The sequence below is a fragment of the Harmonia axyridis genome, chromosome X (genome assembly GCF_914767665.1).
Source record: "Harmonia axyridis chromosome X, icHarAxyr1.1, whole genome shotgun sequence".
Classification (NCBI taxonomy): Eukaryota; Metazoa; Arthropoda; class Insecta; order Coleoptera; family Coccinellidae; genus Harmonia; species Harmonia axyridis.
Genome location: NC_059508.1, coordinates 2,604,065 through 2,624,994, shown reverse-complemented (window position 1 = coordinate 2,624,994; position 20,930 = coordinate 2,604,065). Strand labels below are relative to the sequence as shown.

At 34.8% G+C, this 20,930-nt stretch overlaps 1 protein-coding gene across 2 annotated transcripts in view; it reads right to left on the bottom strand.

The window, feature by feature from the left end:
• The window catches only part of LOC123685733, a 155,791-nt gene that overhangs the window by 26,633 nt on the left and 108,228 nt on the right, over nucleotides 1-20,930 (bottom strand). For both annotated transcript variants that reach the window (XM_045625572.1, XM_045625573.1), the window contains exons 2-3: nucleotides 20,241-20,524; nucleotides 13,674-13,923 (exon numbers count right to left, since the gene is read on the bottom strand). In XM_045625572.1, coding sequence (XP_045481528.1) covers nucleotides 13,674-13,923; nucleotides 20,241-20,524 — 534 coding nt within the window. The remainder of the gene's footprint in view (nucleotides 1-13,673; nucleotides 13,924-20,240; nucleotides 20,525-20,930) is intronic.

Below are 20,930 nucleotides of genomic sequence, written 5' to 3'. Positions count from 1 at the left end.
CTTTACAATAAAGCCTCGAATTTTGGGAAAAAACGGCGGAAGTTGTATGCCTATGTAATTTATGTGTATCATGACAGTTTATAGGTCTAAACCTCCTTTCTTCATGTTTTATTAATAATATGCCTATTCGCATATAAATTAACACAAATTTGTGTGCTATCAATGCCAAGCGTGTCACTATTTGACTATTATTCCCAAGGATATCCAACTGGCCCGTAGAATTCGTGGGGAAAGAGCCTAAGAATTTGACGTATTTATGCAATCATATTACTCTTTTCTTACGATTTGAAATATCCTGTAAACCTTCACATTACGAAATTTATTTTGTATACCAGAAAATGTTCATAATTTTCTTTGAATATAATAATACGCAGTTCTGGGGCCTCCAAGGGTGGCTGATAAATGACGAGCGCACAAAAGCTTCTGAGTTCACCCCTCTTAATTTATTATATAAAGAGTTAATTTTTCAGGTCATGAAATCACTTCATGGATCCGTGAAAATTCGAACGGTGAAATATGGGGGGGTTTAAAAAATAAATTGGAAGCAACTCCACAAAATCTACTCAATTTCCATCTGCTTTACATTCCGTACTTTAGCGGCCGAACGTTTCGAATGAACGCTGCACATAATCGTAATAGTGTTCATCCCTCAACCCCTATTCTTCATATTCCAAGAGAACCAGAAAGGATATAAGGATTAAATTGAGTTTTCTGGTATACCGATAGCTGTGTGCATCGAAGTGAGAAATTCTTCGAATCTACCACCATAGACTTTATACAAGTTCAATACGAAGTAGTTCGTGGAACGCTAAACTTATATAGGGGCTGAATATAGAAATCGATCGGTAACGAAGAAAATCAGACTTTCTCATTTCTAACTCGATTTCTCGAAGTTAAATTTCAAGCATATCAATATTTGCCGTTATTTTCCAACTGAAAAGGGAAATATCGTAATTGCTCGGACATCTGTGTAAAATTGTCAATTTTTCTCGCTTTATGGATTTATATTTTGGGGTTACGCATTAAGCTCTACCGATAAGATTATTTATTTTAAAATTTATCAAATTGAATCATAACATAGAATTAGGAAATGTTACTCCTCATAACATCAAGCAACTCAAGCAATTGAATAGTGTTGTTTTCCCTGTTTCTTATAATGATAAATTTTATAAAGACGTATTAGAAGCAGGCGAACTCGCTAAATTAGCATATTACAATGAAAAAATTTTTCATTACAAGTATGGCGAAAATGAAAGTATAAAATCATTTTTACTTGAGATAGAATGGACTGAGAACTACCCCGAAGAACTACCTAAAATAAATTTAGACACATTTTATAACAAACACGTAGTTCCTTGTGTAAAAGAAAAAATAAGAGAATTGGTGATTGAACAGGGCACACAATTTCTGGGCATGTCAATGACATATTCTCTATTTGAAGCTGTGAAAGAAAAATTTGAAGAGTTAATTGTTGTGCAGCCTGATAAAATCGATCCTTCTTCAATTGAAAGACTAACTATTTCTGATGATGTTGAAATTGCTCAGGATTCTAAGAAAGCCCCAAAAAAGGAACAATTAACTAAAGCACAGAAGCGAAGACAATGGAATAGGCTTGATAATAAAGGTGAAAAACCTAGAGGTTGGAATTGGGTGGATATTGTGAAATATTTATCCCAAACTGGCTCTAAAGATGACAAACCTCCAGCGTCAAAATTTTTTTAGATGAATAAATTATATTTAAGTGGGTACTGTATGCTGTCGCATTGATACATCAGAAAAAAGTCGTAGACTGTATATAATGACATTGGGCTGCTTGTACCCTTACAGAAGATTAGGTATAGGTACTATGATGGTTCAACACGTTTTAAAATATGTAGAGATAGATTGTAATTTTGACAGTATATTTCTACATGTACTCTTGCTGGTCAGTGTACTAGATTCAAGGCTTTTGTTGCTATTGGTTTAGGTGTAAAGTGCAGCATGGAAGTCGCAACTGCCATTCGTGGTGCTATTATTCTTGCCAAGGTTTCTTTTGTTCCAGTAAGAGGTTATTGAGGTAATAAGATTGGTAAACTCCACACAGTACCATGCAAGGTAACCGGTAAATGCGGTGTTACTGTGAGACTCATTCCAGCACCTAGAGGAACTGGCATTGTGTGAATTGTGTCAGCTCCAGTTCCCAAGAAGTTGCAAATGGCTGGTATTGAAGATTGCTAGAGGTTCTACTGGAACAATGGGTAACTTCGCTAAAGCAACTTTTGCTGCTATCGCCAAGACTTACGCCTACTTGACTCCTGACTTGTGGGCAGATATGCCTCTTATCAAGACTTCTTACCAAGAGTATTCGGATTTTCTCGTGACCGCCAATAATGTTGCTGAAATGTTGTTGCTGAATTCCATGAAAAAACCCATTTTATGTTATGTGTGTGATTCTGTATTGAAATTACATGAAAGAAATCAAATAACATCATTTGTTAGACTCACCTACCCGTAAACATATGTGATCACTATTCTACTACGTTCATAGGCAGGTAATCGAAGATAAGAGAAATTACTTGCAATGTCGAGGTTTAATTTATATCTAGCTGCCATAAGGAAATGCAACAAAGATGTTTACATCGGCTTATGCACAGGATATGAAGATGTGTTTCATTTCCTCTGGTTGAGTGTAATATCCGGCTTGAGAATCATCTGGATATGCAAAAAAGCTATTACGTCGGGAGCTAGTTACATATTGATATACTCCATTCTCTTTTTACATAACTATCAGCATAATATATTATATTCCAGGAATTCATTACATGAATAGAAGCTTACTTGCTTTGTCCATTAATAAGGCTTTATTGTAGTGAGTATTGTGACACTCACATTGACCTCTTCGTCAATATTTGAAGCTTTTATGAAATCCGTCAAAAGCACGTGAATTGGAGAGAAGGATAATGATTATTTAAACTCGTACCGAAGACTCATTCTAACGCTAATTAATTCAAAAACTTGCCATTTCGTGGCTCGTTTTTAAGTTTTGAACTGATGGAAGAATATCAATGCCTACTGCACTAGTATTATATTAGGTGTACAACTTTGCTTTCGCCGTTTTGCAATAGATGGCTGTAGCGGTAAGTGGTAGTCGTAATGAATAGATCATAGATGTCATACAATAAGCTTAGGTATTTGTTAACAAAACGCCATCGAAATATTAGTCGATTTGGGTCTGCATCATGAAATTATTCTCGATTAAATATATCAGCTTACGTGCTAAATTCTCGTGATTTGCGGAGGTTTCAATTTTCTGTTTTAATATAAAGAAAAATGCGGCTGAGGCTCATCGAATGCTCTCAAATATCTATGGTGAGGCCTCTATTGGTGAAGGAACCTGCCGAGAGTGGTTCAGTGCTTCAATGGTGATTTTGACGTCGAAGGCCAGCATGACGGTGGAAGGAGGAAGGTTTTCGAAGATGCAGAACTTGCGGCATTACTTGATCAAGACTCGTGTCAAACGCAACAAGAATTGGCAGGATCATTGGAAATGACGCAATGAGCCATTTCATAACGCCTGGAAGTCATGGAAATGATTTAGAGACAAGGAAATTGGGTGTCGTACGAGTTGAAGCCGAGAGATGTTGAACGGCGTTTGCTTGCTTGTGAACAGCTGCTTGGAAGGCAAGGACGAAAGGGATTCCTGCATCGCATTGTGACTTGAGACGAAAAATTGGTTTATGTTTTCAAGGTCATGCTCTATGTTTGTTGGGACCAGCTCGGCGTAGTGCATTATGAGTTGTTAAAACCGACTGAAACAATCACAGGCGATCTTTATTGAACGCAATTCATGCGTTTGAGCCGAGCATGATGAAATGATTTTACAGCATGACAATGCTCGAACGCATGTTGGGAAAATGTCAAGACATACTAGGAAACGTTGAAATGGAAAGTACTACCCTACCCGCCGTATTCTCCAGACGTTGCTCTCTCGGACTATCACTTATTTCGATCAATGGCACACGGCCTGGCTGACCAGAACTTCCGTTCTTAGGAAGAAGTGAAAAATTGGATCGATTTGTGGATCGCTCCAGTTTTTTCAACGAGGGATTCGTACGCTGCCCGAAAGGTGGGAGAAAGTAGTGACCATCGATGGACAATACTTTGTATGATAAATGTATAACCAGTTTTTTACAATGACAAGCGATCGAGACGATCATATGGATTAACTATCTTTAAAATTTGTGTTTGAATTAATTCTTGATTAATTGATCTGATATGATCTGGTCTTCTCGACACAGATGGGGAAATGTTGCCCGATCCTAAGAATACACCATTCCTCATCCCATTCCTTATTGCTCAAGCTGTCACTACTGTATCTGGTATTACCTACTATCCATTCGATACAGTCAGAAGGCGTCAGGCAGATGTACAAGTATAAGGACACTTTTGACTGGTGGATGAAGATTGGCAAAATAGAAGGTGCTACTTATTTCTTCAAGGGATCCTTCTTCAATGTACTAAGAGGTACTGGAGTTGCCCTTGTACTTGTATTCTACGATGAAGTGAAAAATTTATTATTAATTTTTTGAATTGGGGAAATTAATTCAACTGAATTCAACATCATTCCTATTGACCATTCCATAGAAATCAGGCTTGAACTACATTCCTTCGAAGCATTTTCCGATACTTTAGGATCAAAGCACGAACGGTTGGCACGAAATCGTAGAGGAAAACAAACCAGTTCAATTAATCAAGAATTCATTCAAACAAGAGACAGATAAAAAGTATAATAACAATCAAAATCAGACAGAATATTTTGAAGAAAACCATTTTTTTCTTAGGAAGTAATGCATCAATTTTATGTTCTTGAATTCAAGAAATAAATTGTTATACTAGTTATGAATTTATTTCAATGGAAACAAACTCTCGGTATTTTCAAACTGAAAAATACATGATTCTGTATGGAATAATCTATCAATTGATTTGATATTGTGTCTTTCAGTTAATCAAAATGATTCTTCGGGTCATGAGTATTTTTTTTTTGGAGAACCTTTCAACAAACAACTCCTTGCCTCTCGTTGTGTATCAAAAGCTGCTATTGCAGGACACGACGGGAACGTTTGGGCCAGATCCGAAGGATTCGATGTCTCAAAAGAAGAAATGCAGAAAATAGTACAAGGTTTCGATAATCAAGATATTCTCACATCAAATGGCGTCACCTTAGCAGGCAATAGGTACATATACCTCTCCGGTACAGACCGAGTAATTAGGACTAAATTGGGTAAATTCGGAGTACATTGCATGAAAACAACACAAGCCGTCGTCGTATCTTTATATGAAGATCCAATCCAACCTCAGCAAGCAGCTAGAAAAGCTAGGTGACTATTTAATTACCTGCGGTTACTAGAGGTGCGCAGCCGCTGAAAGACGATCACGCCAAGCGGTTATGTAATAATATAAGGTGTGTGAATAAGTCTTTCCCGTTTTTTGTAAGAGATGGCGCCACCAATACTGTGCGAGTATTTAATGGTTACATATGTCATAATCAAAGTTTATTCATCTGTCAACAATTCCACACTAACACATCAGTTGAAATTTTTTCGCATCATAAATTTTTGAAATCGTGAAAATGTCGTAATTTGAGCCGAGTCGACGTCATTTGCGGGAAGTTTCACTTTATTGGTTCAATTTGAAGAAATCTGCTGCCGAGGCGCATCGGTTGCTTCAGGAAGCTTATGGAGAAGGTTGTGTCGATGATTCAAGTGTTCGCGGATGGTTTCGACGCTTCAAAAGTGGCGATTTCGACGTGGAAGACAAGGAGCGTTCCGGGCGGCCGCAAATCTTTGAAGATCAAGAATTGGCGACTTTGCTTGATGAAGATTCGTGTCAAACGCAAGAAGAACTTGCTGAAGCATTGGGAGTTGACCGAACAACCATTTCCAAGCGTTTGAAAGCCATGGGAATGATCCAAAAGCAAGGAAATTGGGTGCCGTACGAACTGAAGCTGAGAGACGTTGAACGGCGTTTTTTCACTTGCGAACAGCTGCTTCAGCAACATAAAAGAAAGGGTTTTCTGCATCGTATCGTGACTGGCGATGAAAAGTGGATCCGTTACGATAATCAGAAGCGAAGAAAATCATGGGGACTACCCGGCCATGCATCATCATCGACGGCCAAGCCAAATATTCATGGCGCCAAGCTCATGCTCTGTATATGGTGGGACCAGCTAGGTGTGGTTTACTATGAGCTTCTGAAACCGAATGAAAGGATCACATAAAGTTGTATTTTTTTTCAAATAATAACAGCGAACAGCAATGTGTATATCGAGTGCATCATCAGTATAAGTTCTTTGGTTTCCAACAGGCGCATGAATGAATGAGCGCTCAAAATTTCCCGACTCACATTAATTGATTTCCCGAATTTTTAAGGATTCGCCATTTCGAATAAATTCAGGCTTAGGTACCTATCATCCGAAACTTTGGCGCATTGAACCGTTTGATGAAATATCATCTTGTAATAACTGGATTATCGCTTGGAAAATCCCGTTAGATATATGCGATATATCGATCGCGGTGGCAGAATTTTTCGTTCCCCCAGCATCGAAGCACTCGGCTTCCAACAGGTTTGTTGGAAATTATAATTTGATAACTTAGTCGTCTGAATGGGGCTTTCAGTTGCGGTCCTATAATAGGTTCAGAAGATCCGAGTTATCTCAAGTAGGTATCCGTTTATTCATAGCTTCATATAACGGGGCTTTCCCAAACTAATTTCCAACGAAATTTAATTTTGAGATTAGGCTGGGCGAGCTGAGGAATTGATGCAACAAAAGAGACATTTCCGTCTGATTTACATCTCGTGTAGCATCTTGCGAACAGAATTTCTGTCTGAGCTCTTTATCGTTGATCCACCTCGTTCATTGTTGAACTAATTCAATGTGGACTATTTCGAGTATGGAGTGTGCTCTTGTGGCTGTTGGATTGATGATATTGTTCCTTTATTTTTTACTGTATCCATATTTTTTATATTCATCATGTATATTGAACAGAGACTTGTCAAGTGGATTTCGAATACAAATTTGATCGAAAACGTCTATCATTATAGATAAAGAATGTTCTCATTTTAAATATTGAACCAGCAGAAAAAGACTCCTGGAAGCCATCAGAAATCGAGTTGCAGACATCACAAAGTTGAACATCACCAACAAGATCGATAACAATTACAATCAGTACAAGGAATACGCTGATAACTTGGAGAAGAGCAGAGTTTAGATCGATAAAGCCAAGGAAATGATCAGGTTCACCTTAGCCAGATAGAGAACCAGATAGGAAATCAAGGATGAAGATGAAGAATGATATTCTTATTAGCAGCGGAGAATATTTTATTATTGTTTTGTTCCTTTATTTTTTCCTGTATCAATATATTTTACCACCTAATCTTCTCATAGAATCAGAGGTATCTTTGTGCAGAATTGTCCAAGAACCTGGGGAATTTATTGCAGTTTTCCCTAAGGCTTGAACCTCCAGTATTAGTACAGGTTATGTCGTTTCTGAAAGTGTTTTCTTTGCTCCACCTTCTTGGTTGAAAACTGCTCAAGTTACATTTGATTAACCGAAAGATAGTTGTGAGCCCTCAATGTTCTCATTAGATAGATTATACTTAAGTATTATTAACAATCCTGATCATGCGTGACTTTTGTTCCTGGTGTCATTTGGATAATCTAATGGTGAATATATCCAAGACGGAATGCTTATTTTTCAAATGTAGTAATCGCTCGAATCATCCTTTGACCATTATGACCATTAAATATGATCATGAAACATTAACCTCAAAGTCCGTCACTAAATTTTTGGGTGTCTATGTCGATGGCGGACTCAGATGGAGCGATCATGTAGATAACCTCAGCAAAAAGTTGAGCAAATCATACTTTGCTATAAATAGAGTGAAAAATTCTCTTCCTTTGACATCCTTATTTAATGTTTATTACAGCCTGGTATACAGTAACATCAGTTATAACATTATTTTGTGGGGAACTTCGACAGATGCCGGCCGTATTTTCATTGCGCAAAAGCGCATTATTCGCATGATGCTCGGTCTGGGTCCGCTTGAGTCATGCAGACCCGCCTTCTTAAAATATAGAATTTTGCCTCTCCCTTGTATATTTATCTTGAGTTGTCTGATATACGTTAGAGATAACATTTCCCTGATGTCAAAATTTTCGGATCATCATAGTTATGGCACCAGGAATGATGATATGTTGTGCTTCCCTAGGCATAGAACTACCAAGTTCGAGAATTCTCCACTGTACCAGGGCATTAAGTTTTTTAATCACCTTCCCAAAAATGTTAAACGCCTGGACTCTCGAGGGTACAAAAAAACTGTTAAGTCAATGCTTTTGAAAAAATGTTTTTATAGTGTTGCTGAATTTCTGAATGACAAACTGTCCTGATGTCAAATTTCTTTCTTTTTTTGTATTTATATTATCTGTATATTGTACTTTTATATATCTACATATTTATTTATTAGTGCCAGTATATGTCGCATTATATTGTATTTAATTGACTTATCTCATACATAATTTGTCCTAAGAGATTCAATAAATTATTTATTTATTTATTTATTTATTTAATAATCTCCACTATGTGCTCCAAAGAAAAGCAAAAGAGAAAAATGTCTTTAGCGTTATATATCATTAAAGTTCTTCCTCCATCTGAAGCCTCTAACTTTAAACGAAAGAAGAAATCTCAAGATGGAAGTGATTATGAATGTGAAATATGCAGAACAAATCTATTTATTTCATCAGTTATTGATAAACAAGAGAATGCGAACTATTTGAGACGAACAGAGTTTGGATAGATAAAGCCAAGGAAATAATTAGGTTCACCTTAGGCAGATACAGAAACCTGATAGGAAACCACAGATGAAGATGAAGAATGATATTTTTCATCGCGGTGGAGAATATTTCATTATTGTTTTGTTCCTTTATTTTTTCCTGTATCAATATATTTTACCACCTAATCTTCTCATAGAATCAGAGGTATCTTTGTGCAGAATTGTCCAAGAACCTGGGGAATTCATTGCAGTTTTCCCTAAGGCTTGAACCTCCAGTATCAGTACAGGTTATGTCGTTTCTGAAAGTGTTTTCTTTGCTCCACCTTCTTGGTTGAAAACTGCTCAAGTTACATTTGATTAACCGAAAGATAGTTGTGAGCCCTCAATGTTCTCATTAGATAGATTATACTTAAGTATTATTAACGATCCAAGAACAAATGTTGATGTTTTGAGACAGATGATTCCAATAATCTCCACTATGTGCTCCAAAGAAAAGCAAAAGAGAGAAATGTCTTTAGCGTTATATATCATTGAAGTTCTTCCTCCATCTGAAGCCTCTAACTTTAAACGAAAGAAGAAATCTCAAGATGGAAGTGATTATGAATGTGAAATATGCAGAACAAATATATTTATTTCATCAGTTATTGATAAACAAGAGAATGCGAACTATTTGAGACGAACAGAGTTTGGATAGATAAAGCCAAGGAAATAATTAGGTTCACCTTAGGCAGATACAGAAACCTGATAGGAAACCACAGATGAAGATGAAGAATGATATTTTTCATCGCGGTGGAGAATATTTCATTATTGTTTTGTTCCTTTATTTTTTCCTGTATCAATATATTTTACCACCTAATCTTCTCATAGAATCAGGAGTTTCTTTGTGCAGAATAGTCCAAGAAACTGGGGAATTCATTGCAGTTTTCCCTAAAGCTTTTACCTCGAGTATTAGTACAGGTTATGTCGTTTTTGAAAGTGTTTTCTTCGCTTCACCTTCTTGGTTAAAAACTGCTCAAGTTACATTTGATTTACTGAAAGATAGTTGTGAGTCCTTAATGTTCTCATTAGATAGATTATACTTATGTATTATTAACGATCCAAGAACAAATGTTGATGTCTTGAGACAGATGATTCCAATAATCTCCACTATCTGTTCCAAAGAAAAGCAAAAAAAAAAAAAACCTCTGTCTTTAGGGTTGAATATTATCGAGGTTCTTCCTCCATCTGAAGCTTCAAACATAAAGGGAAAGAAGAAATCTCAAGATGGAAGTGATTATGAATGTGGAATATGCAGAACAAATCTATTTATTTCATCAGTTATTGATGAACAAGAACATGCGAACTATTGAAGAAGACCAGAGTTTGGATAGATAAAACCAAGGAAATAATCAGGTTCACCTCAGGTAGATATAGAACCTGATAGGAGACCACAGATGAAGATGAAGAATGATATTCTTCATCGCGGTGGAGAATATTTCATTATTGTTTCGTTCCTTTAGTTTTTCCTGTATCAATTATTTTTTATATTCATCATGTATGTTGTATAGAGACTTGTAAAGTGGACTTTGAATAAAAATTTGACCTAAAACGTCACCCATTATTTTCTCATAGTGTGTGAAATTATTTCATATATTATTATCATTGTGATTATTGGATCATTATTGGATTTTCTGTTGAGGTTCCTGTTGTAAAAATAAATAAATAAATAAAATCTCTCTCAAATCCATTCACAGATGAGCACTGCTTTTGATAAACAATTCGTAAGTAATGTTGAAGCGTGCATGTTTCCATAATTAAATGGCATAACCCACTGAATACAAATGACATAAGAAATGTCAAAAAAAATTAGAGTCAGAGTGGCCATTATAACCTTTTTAAATTATATAATTCGTAGTGAAAAAACCGTTACTCTCATAGTTATCTTCTCCTGAAAAAATACCCGTGTACCTCAGAGTTCAAACACCGCAAGTAAATATTTATTTTCCGTCTTTTTTTAATGAGTTGAAAATTCTTTAGGATTCAGGAAATAACGAACCCCTGCATAAAATTTGCAGTGTTTGTTGTTTGCCGATATCATTAGAAGAAGTTAACTTATTCCCGAAATTTCTATTCTGAATATCCTGTTGGAACTTCGGCAGAAAGGTATGGAGAAACTGCTGTAAATGGAATTTTGCCTCAACAAACTTCAAGGGATGTTTGTAATGCAGATTTTTTTTCTATTACCTTCGAAATCCAGCACGAGCTTAACAAGCGGGAATTATTGAAGTAAAAAAGCGGATGATGGAAATGGTTTATCGAAGATTTCTTTATCTGAATTTGGGGCGAATATTTCAAGTGTTCCACTTGAAAATCTATTTTTCGTGGGGATTCTGAGTATGGAGCAGCATGCTCGTGGTGATCCCAGTTAAACAGAATACGTGATTATCCTGTTTACTGATAATATACTAATCGACTGAGGCGGGGTTGTCATTTCGAGAAATCGCTAACTATACGAACAGAAATTCAACTACTGTTATGAGATGTTGTCAAGCGTGGTTTGATAATGCCCAAAATCGAAGAAGAGTAGACACCAGACGTCGAAGGGGCACAAATGAAGTTCAAGATCGACGTCTAAGACTTATGGCCATTAGAGACCGATTTGCGAAATCTCGATCTTTGCCTGATGAGAGGTTAGGAGAACAAGGCCATCCTGTAACTGTCCGAAAGGTTTCCCGCCGAATAAGGACTTTTGGACTGCAGCATTATCGACCTCATCTTGTATTACCTCCGACGGTTGAGCATCGCCGGCAACGATTACAGTGGTGCAGAGAACGTCAGCATTGGAATGTGAAATGGCATTAGGTCGTCTTCTCACTTATTTTCTAATCAGGAGAAGTTCTTTCTGCAATTTATATCATTATCGACCCGAGTGTTCGATTGTCTCAGTCTTTACTTGTCGGAAATTCATCTTGATGATTAAAAAGTAAAATAACTTATTTCCGCTTCATATATTTATTTTCACAACAATTGTTTCGTCATGATAACATGACTTCGTCAGGTGAGCATGGTAACAGTTACCATGCTCAGTGGAATAAAATCAAAAAATTCCACGAAATAATTTTGAATGACCGTAAAGTGTAGTTGATAGAGATAGCAGACATTGTGAAGATATCATTGGAAGATCGCTATAACCGCTGTATCGCCCTCGAAGGCAACTATGTTGAATAATAAAATCGAATTTTCCCAAGAAAATGTGTTTTACTATGGTAGACCAGGGATTTTCCAATTGTCCTGTTATAAAATTTGCACGTCATACACCTCAAACTAATCAACAGAATATACTGAACCTACTGACCTATCTTTGAGAGTGAAAATGTTAACGTAGTAAGTAATGGAATCCAAAACGCCGACAAAGATATTTTTTGCGACAAATGCATAATTAGATATAATTATGTTTTATATTTATTTACTTTAAGGTCCTAAAAAAATAGAGAAATCGCTATCAGGGGTGCCGGCGATTCAATTCGAGTAGTTCGAAGCTTTTACTTCAGGATCTCATTGATTTTTACGCGATTGTTTATAATCAATTTGCTATTTATACCCCGTATGAAAATAATGATTGTACCGACGACAGATCGAGCACTTTGATATAACCGCTAGTTGATGAATTCGTTGTTTGAATTTTGCACTATTGAATTATTGAGCGTTGTGTGTTATAATGGGTATTCCTCCTGGGGGAGTTATATCCCCCTCATCTCCCCTTGGGTACGCCACTGACTCAAGTAGGTATTTTAATATTTTGCACGCTTAAATCCATGTTACGCTACTGGAATTTTCGAAGACGCGGTAATTTGTCAATTAATCTTATGCCATCAGTTGGAACGCGGATACGAATTTTCTGAAAGATTTTCGATAATTATCGAGACTTCAGGAAGGATACGTACCTGAGTTTTAGATTTCAGTCATTATTAGTTTAATTTGAGATTTGGAATTCAATTTATCGGCGAGAATTGTGTCGGGGTTCTTGGTAAGTGTTGACATGAATATTTTTATTCAACAAGTAATAATCTCACCAGAACGAATTAATTTAATTTGAAACAGTCGTTTTTCTTTAGAGTCGTCCATCTTGTCGAAACATATTTCAGGTTTGGTAGGATTCTTTTTGTGTCGAACAATTTCAACAAAACTTCTTCTCAGGTTTATTTTATGATAAATGTAAAGATTTCTTTTTAATTTCTTGGTTAGAAATCTGAGAAGGAGTTGTAAATTCAGGTTAACATATTCTAATATCGTTGTTCATTTTCTCAAAGCACCTCCCGTGGGATTGAAACAACAGAAACCTTTCTGGGATTGAAAAATATCAAGAAGTACTTCCTTGAGATACAGAATTTGGAATAGAACGTACGTAAAACCACTTCAGTTTCTGAATATGAGAGAATACCGACGTAATATCTGGCGTTATTACATACTATAGCTTCCTGATAAGATCTGGTGTTCAGAAGGCTGAAAATAATTTACAGAAGAGGTTCCATCCTAATAACAGAGTAATTCATTAAAAACCGATTTAAGTTAAGTTTTATTTAAATATTATTTGTTTAGAGTGGAAAGGATCGATCTTTGCATATTTTAATTTCATTAAATTTGTAAAAACCTGGATGGGCGTTTTGTTGCCAAATAAGCCAAAACTCCCCTAGAAATTAGTCGTTAGAGTCTCATGGGCAATTGTAACGTTACAATCTATAAAACAAAAAGAATGTGGCGTGACAGTGATCCATCGCGAATTACGAATGTTCTTGTAGAGCTTATTGTCTGGAAAGTCTAACTGTCATTGGATTAAAATAGTGGATGGTTCTTTCTAGATTGATTGAATATGTTAAGAAACTTACCTTAAGATGTTGGAAACTGCCGGCCCTTTGTGGGTAACTACTCGTTTCTGGCAATTGTCTCGGATTTCCACCTCCTGATAATCTGAATGCTGTCAACCTCCTATGTGGTTCCCCTGGTTGAAGTCTGCCAAAATTGTGAGTCAATTCGCCAAATGCTCTATTTCTATCAGGGCTTTGCATGTGTGGCGTGTGGACAATTTTTCCATATATTGGATGATTTCTGTATCTATCCATACGTCTGACCCCTAACCTGCAAAAAATACACAAATTCGTGAAAAGTTCATTGATTTGAATTCATAAAATTTTGAATTGTTATTTCAACATTGAACATTTGAATGACTCCTCAAATGTTCGTTAATTAAGTAATTCATATTAATAACTTTTTCTTTGATGAGTTCGATGTTGAAATGAAGGATCATCAATACTAATGAATGAGATAAAAGTCGTACATTTGAAAGAATTTTTAAATGTTCATCAATGAAGTCAGTCATATCAATGATTCTTCATTTAAACATTAGCTCATTCAAACAAAGAGTCATTCATGTGGATGATATTCAGGAAGACAGATACTGACTCTTATATGTTTATTTTTGACTTCAACATATCTACCTAATCCAAATGCGAATATATCTTGGAAAAAATGAGGTTGAGGGTGGCCCAGAGAGCACGAAACGTTGGATACGAAATCTGATTACTTCAAATTGAGAACAATTTACTGTCGAATAAAAAATTCCTGTAACATTTTTTGATAATATTTGAAATGAAGTGGGATAAAAAGAAAAATCAAAATGACAGAATTTACTTTTCTTATGATATCTCAATAACCAGCCCTGATTATCTCGATTTGTTTGAACTGCTCGATAATGCTTCTATGCATGCAACTTTTTCTTCATTTGACCGACCTTCTAACTCTTATGGTTTAAAAGTTACCAATACAATCCCATTGAAAAAGTGGCCACCCTGTATATGCATGCATTTCTTGCGTTCCATAGGAATTAATTTTCAAAAGCCCATTTAATTGGTCTATCAAGCGGAGTGTAGGCAAAGTTCCGTGAGAAATAACATTTCTCACAGTAAAAGCCTCGTCATAAGCAATACATAGTTTTGAAATTCAGTAAGCTATGAAGAATACGCTGTTGTAGGAAAATTTTTTATCACTAATCAAAAAATTTGAAGGGTGTAATTGTGTGATGTATAATTATTCATCGTGATGTCAGAGTTTCAGAATTCCGAATATCTCTCCGTTTTAGATTTCTCACTAATCAAAACGACATTCCAGGCTTCAACTGAATTTAAATCAGTATAAATACGTCAAAACGTTATTCCAAATATGCATTATAGAATGTTTCATCAAGTATAGTAAATATAATTGAATTTCAAATCACCCATCAATCCACGTGAACAAAATCTGTACCCGTATTCCACATCAAATGACGTCAAACTGCAAATTATATTAATATTGACCAGACTGAGGTAGAAATGGGAAATGGAAATCTCGTGTTCACGCTATTGGAAACAATTCGAATATTTTCCATGAGAATATTTAATTTTATTTGTGTCATTGTCGCTGGAATAACCCACATCACATCAAACTGCGAATTATATTAAATGGGATTCAAATATTGACGCCAATGGAAACAATTTGAATAATTTCCATGATGGAAATATTTAATTCTATTATCCTGTGATGAATACAGCGGCGGGGTTGAATACGAAACAGGAAATAATAACTAGATATGGATTCAAGCAATTTTTCCATTGTCGCGATAATTTTTTTTAGGATATGAAAAACTGAAAACAGTGTTGTTGAACAGTTGGAATTCAGAGCAAAAAAAAAAGTTGTTGTTAGTTAAGAGCTGCTGATCTGCATTACCAGTTCTGAAAATGGGAAAACCGGTAGATGAAATTTTCAAAACGAATATATCTAATTCCGTTATTTCTGATTAATTTCTTTATACTAACTTTTCTTATATTGTTTATTTTTAGCTTTAACATTTCGACCTAATCCAAATGAGATAACTCTTAAAATTTTTCATCAATGGAGAGAACATTTGAAATTTCAATAATGATTAATTTTTAATATCACCCAAAGTCCATTATTGAATATTAAGCAATCAGAAAAATTCATATTTGAAATCATGGAATTTAGAGAAGGCGTCCACTCAATTCTAATCAAAATAACCTTCAGGTCGAATAACATCTGCCTAATATCAAACTTTAATATATTTCCTCAATGAAAATTGAAAAATCAAATCGATTAATTATTAAAGAATCAGATGAGAAAGATTTGTATAACATTTATCATGAAATTTAGAAAGTGTAATTGTGTGATATCATATTATTCACCACGAATTCCTACTTCTAATGAGTTATGTGAATCAGAATATTTATCTCTATCATGCGGAAATATGGGATCTCTGTGTGGTACTTTCAAAGTTTCAGATTCCTCACTAATAAAAATGTTAGTAATTGGGACTTTCCAGTTTTTTTACTGATTATAAATCAGTATAAATGCACCTAAACGTAATTCCGAATACCTATGCAACATTGAATGTTTCAAGTATCGTAAATATAATTGAATTTGAATACACTTATCCACTTGAACAAAATCTGTACTCCTTTTACCCACATCAAATAACGTTAAATTGTAAATTATATTAAATTTGAGAACACTTACGTGGGAATGGAATTCGAATATTCACGCTATTGGAAACAATTCGAATAGTTGCTATGGAAATATTTAATTTAATTATTCTCTGATGAAAGCAGTGGCGAGGTGAATTTCCTCATTGTCGAGTGAACAACCCAGGTTACAAACGTCAAATTGCGAATTATAAATTTGACCTCACCGAGGTTGAAATGGGATTCAAATATTGACTCCATTAGAAACAATTTGAATAGTATTCATGAAAATATTTAATTATAATATGCTGTGATGAATACAGTTGAATACGAAACAGGAAATAATAACTAGATAGTTTATTCAAGCAATTTTTCAATTGTCGCGATAATTTTTCTTAGGATATAAAAAACTGAAAACAGTGTTGTTGAACAGTTGAAAATTATAGCTCAAAAAAAAGGAGGTTGTTATCTTAGAGCTGCAGATCTGCATTACCAGTTCTGAGAATAGGAAAACTGGTAGATGAAATTTTCAAAAAGAAAATATCTGATTCCGTTATTTTATCAACGTTATATTCATTCGTTTGTATCTGATTCATTTCTGACTTTTCTTATATTGTTCATTTTTAGCTTTAATATTTCGACCTAATTCAAATGCGATGAGTCTATGAATTCTTCATTTATGGAAAGAACATTTAAAATTCCAAAATTTCGATAATAATTAATTTTTTAAGTCAGACAAATTCCAATTTTGCAAATTAAGGAATCAGAAAATTTCATAAAATGAAATCATGGAATATACAGAGGGCGTCAACTCAATTCTAATTAAAATATCTTTCAGGTCCAATACCATCTGCCCAAAATCAAACTCTCAAATATTTTCTCAATGAAAATCGAAAAATCAAATTAATTAATTATTAAAGAATCAGATGAGGAAGATTTGTATTACATATCATGAAATTCAAAAAGTGTGATTTTGTGGTACCTATAACATTATTCGCCACGAATTCCTACCTTCAATGATGCCAGAGTTTTGTAATTCAGGATATTTATCCCTATCATGCAAAAATATCAAACTCTCAAATATTTTCTCAATGAAAATTGAAAAATCAAATTAATTAATTATTAAAGAATCAGATGAGGAAGATTTGTATTACATATCATGAAATTCAAAGTGTGATTTTGTGGTACCTATAACATTATTCGCCACGAATTCCTACCTTCAATGATGCCAGAGTTTTGTAATTCAGGATATTTATCCCTATCATGCAAAAATATCATATCTGTGTGGTATTTTCAAAGTATTAGATTCCTCACTGATCAAAATGTTAGTAATGAGATTCCAGGCTTTTAATGAATATAAATCATTATAAACACGCCAAAACGTTATTTCGAATATGCAACATCGAATGTTTTAAGTATAGTGAATATAATTGAATTTGAATACACTTATCCACTCAAACAAAATTGTATTCCTTTTACCCACATTAAATAACGTTGAATTGTAAATTATATTACATTTGAGCACACTTACGTGGGAATGGAATTCGAATATTCACGCTATTGGAAACAATTCGAATAGTTTCCATGGAAATATTTAATTTTATTATTCTGTGATGAAAACAGTGGCGGGGTGAATTTCCTCATTGTCGAGTGAACAACCCACTTCACATGACGTCAAATTTGACCTAATCGAAATGGGATTCAAATATTGGAAACAATTTGAACATTTTTATGAAAATATTTGATTATAATACGCTGTGATGAATACAGTAGCGCGGATGAATACGAAACAGTAAATAATAATTAGATATGGATTCGAGCAATTTTCCCAATTTTAGGATGTGAAAAACTGAAAAGAATGTAGTTGAACAGTTGGAAAAAAAGGTGGTTGTTATCTTAGAGCTGCAGATCTGCATTACCAGTTCTGAAAATGGGAAAACCGGTAGATGAAATTTTCAAAAAGAAAATATTTGATTCCGTTATTTTATCGACGTAATATTTATCAGTCTGTATCTGTCTTCCAGAAGTGTTTGACCTTGGGCAATTGTTAATCTATGGAGCATTCTTCTGAAGTCTACAAAAAGCCAGTAATCACTGGAGGCCATGTTTGGCGAATAGTGTGACTGGTCAAACAGTTGAAAATGAATTTTGTTCAATTTGAGCAAAGTTTTCATACACGAAACTGGGTTGTATACAGTAGCATCAGCACATAAGCTTCAATATCTCGATCTAGATTCAACGCTTAGTACTAGCTTGGAACTAACGAGAAAATTAGGTGTGCTGAGTATACTATTGATATTTATGAAGAAAAAAGAAGGAAATTATCGAAGTCAAACTCAATCGAAGAGTCAAAATAAAAATGAGTAAAGAAAGCATCAGATAATTATTAGAATTGTGTTGTTAAATATGAATGTAGCAATTAATTGCTGAAAGTAATGATAACCCTCATCCAACCCTTATTTTCTCCTAATGTACATACCTTCCAGTGAATAGTCGAATGAAGCCACAATTCTAATCATAATCATTATCACGCGTTGAATAAAAAATAAACAATACCGAAAGTTATTACACCCTGTATGAATGATCCTCACATGATTTGTACCGATGAGTAGGTAATTGAAGGACCTTCAAATTGAGGTGTCACATGACATATTTTCCTATTTAAAAAACAGCCGATGACGTCATCTCTCTCGCATGAATATCAAAAATTGAATAATCAGAAATATAACTCGTGATGTTTCAGCATTTTTCACAAAGTTTGTTTTTTTGAGGGAAAGAATTTATTCCATACATTTGCACCGTACTGCAAATAGAGATCTATGCGCTTCAACTTTTTTTTCAGTCAGTATATTCCAATTTAATTGTGTATAATTTATTGGAGCAACTAATCTCCAATATCTCTTGGACAAAAAGAAAATATCTCGTTTCAAAGTACCGTAAAATGATATAAATTAATGGTTTTTCGTCAAGATGCGCTATATACTTGGCATGATTAATAGAGCCTTCTGGATATTACCTAATTAAAATGCTAGCGGAGTTGCGGTCGGTAATTAGAAATGTCTGATGAAGATGGAGTTATTGACTTTCCAAATGAATTTTTCCGCTTAATGAAAAATGATGGAAGTTTCATTTCATCTTTCTAATACATATTTCCATACAATTAAACATTGAATGATCATATATTCAAGAAATACACCTACTCAATAGGTTCCGAACCTAGCGTACAGATGGCACAGCCTATTCCACTTTTTTCGTTAGTCCCAAGTTTCAAAAGATTAGTGTCAAAATATCGGAACATAGACTTTAGCTTTACTTAAGCTGGATCAAGATATTGCTGACTTCAACTTTGGCATTAATGAAGAAGTGATTGCCGCGGTTGAAGCCTATTTTGAAAGCAAAGACGAATTTTTTTACAGATGCCTCAAACATGAAAGAACACATTTATATCTTCAATGATTTCCTCTTAAACAAAAATAGATAAAGATATGTCAGCTGGCTGTATCTTGGTGGAAAAACCGTCAGCTAATACTTTGAAAGTTATTACGTAGAACACTCATATTGGAGTGTAATGCTGAATAATTCCCATTGCGTCATTTCCTCCCACATGAAAAATTTTCAGCAGATTGTTAATATACTGCTGTGATTAATAAAAAAATCAGCTAGCAGTAAATCGAGGAAAACCTGGGCAGCTGATACATTTAAATGGGCAATAGATGCATCCGCTCAACTTCTACGTGAAACTTTCAAAGTATCAGCTGAAGGTTTCTCTACCAAGATACAGCCAGCTGACATATAAATTTATCAATAGTTGCATATAAGCTATCATCCTATCATCCGGTAAATTCTTGTTTGAAAGGAAAAAATTGAAAATATAAATGTTTCCTTTCATGTTTGAGGCACCAGCTGACGTATATGTATGTAATTTTTAATGAATTTAGGACTTACCCTCCAATACTCCTCGAGGTAGCGTAATAAGGTTGCCAAATGTTATGTGCAAATGGATCTTGGAAGGTGGGAATCTCATTTGTCAATTCCGAAGCTCTCGACTGCCTTTTTGAAAGTCGCCACATGGCTTTAAGCTCTTCACAGCTGGGTTCAGGAGCGATGCCATTTCTAGCCACTTCTCCAGACCCTCTTTGTATTTCTCGCGTGGGTAGAAAAGATGCAGAAGTTATGCCGACCCAGATGCACCAGATCAGTGTGCTTCTGAAGAGATAAGCTATTGGCATCTGAGGAAAAAAAGGTTTTATTGTCATATTCATTTTATTTGAAGAGGTTATCTGGAAACATAGTATTATCATTCAATAGACATGGAACGAAAGGATGAATTTCAGAATTACCATTCCAGATCTTTATACGTCAAATTCTTTATTACTGGAATTTCTCATATTGCTCTTCAACAACAATTTATATTCATTGAAGATAAATTGCTGTTGAAGAGCAATATGAATTCCAGTAATGAAGAATTTAACTTCAAACCATCATTAATACTCATTCATTTTATTGTGATTTACGATTTTTACAGGATATATATTTGGACATTGAATAACTTTATTTAAAAAGGATGAATTTCAGAATTACCATTCCAGATCTTTTACGTCAGATTCTTTATTACTGTAATTCCTTATATTGTTC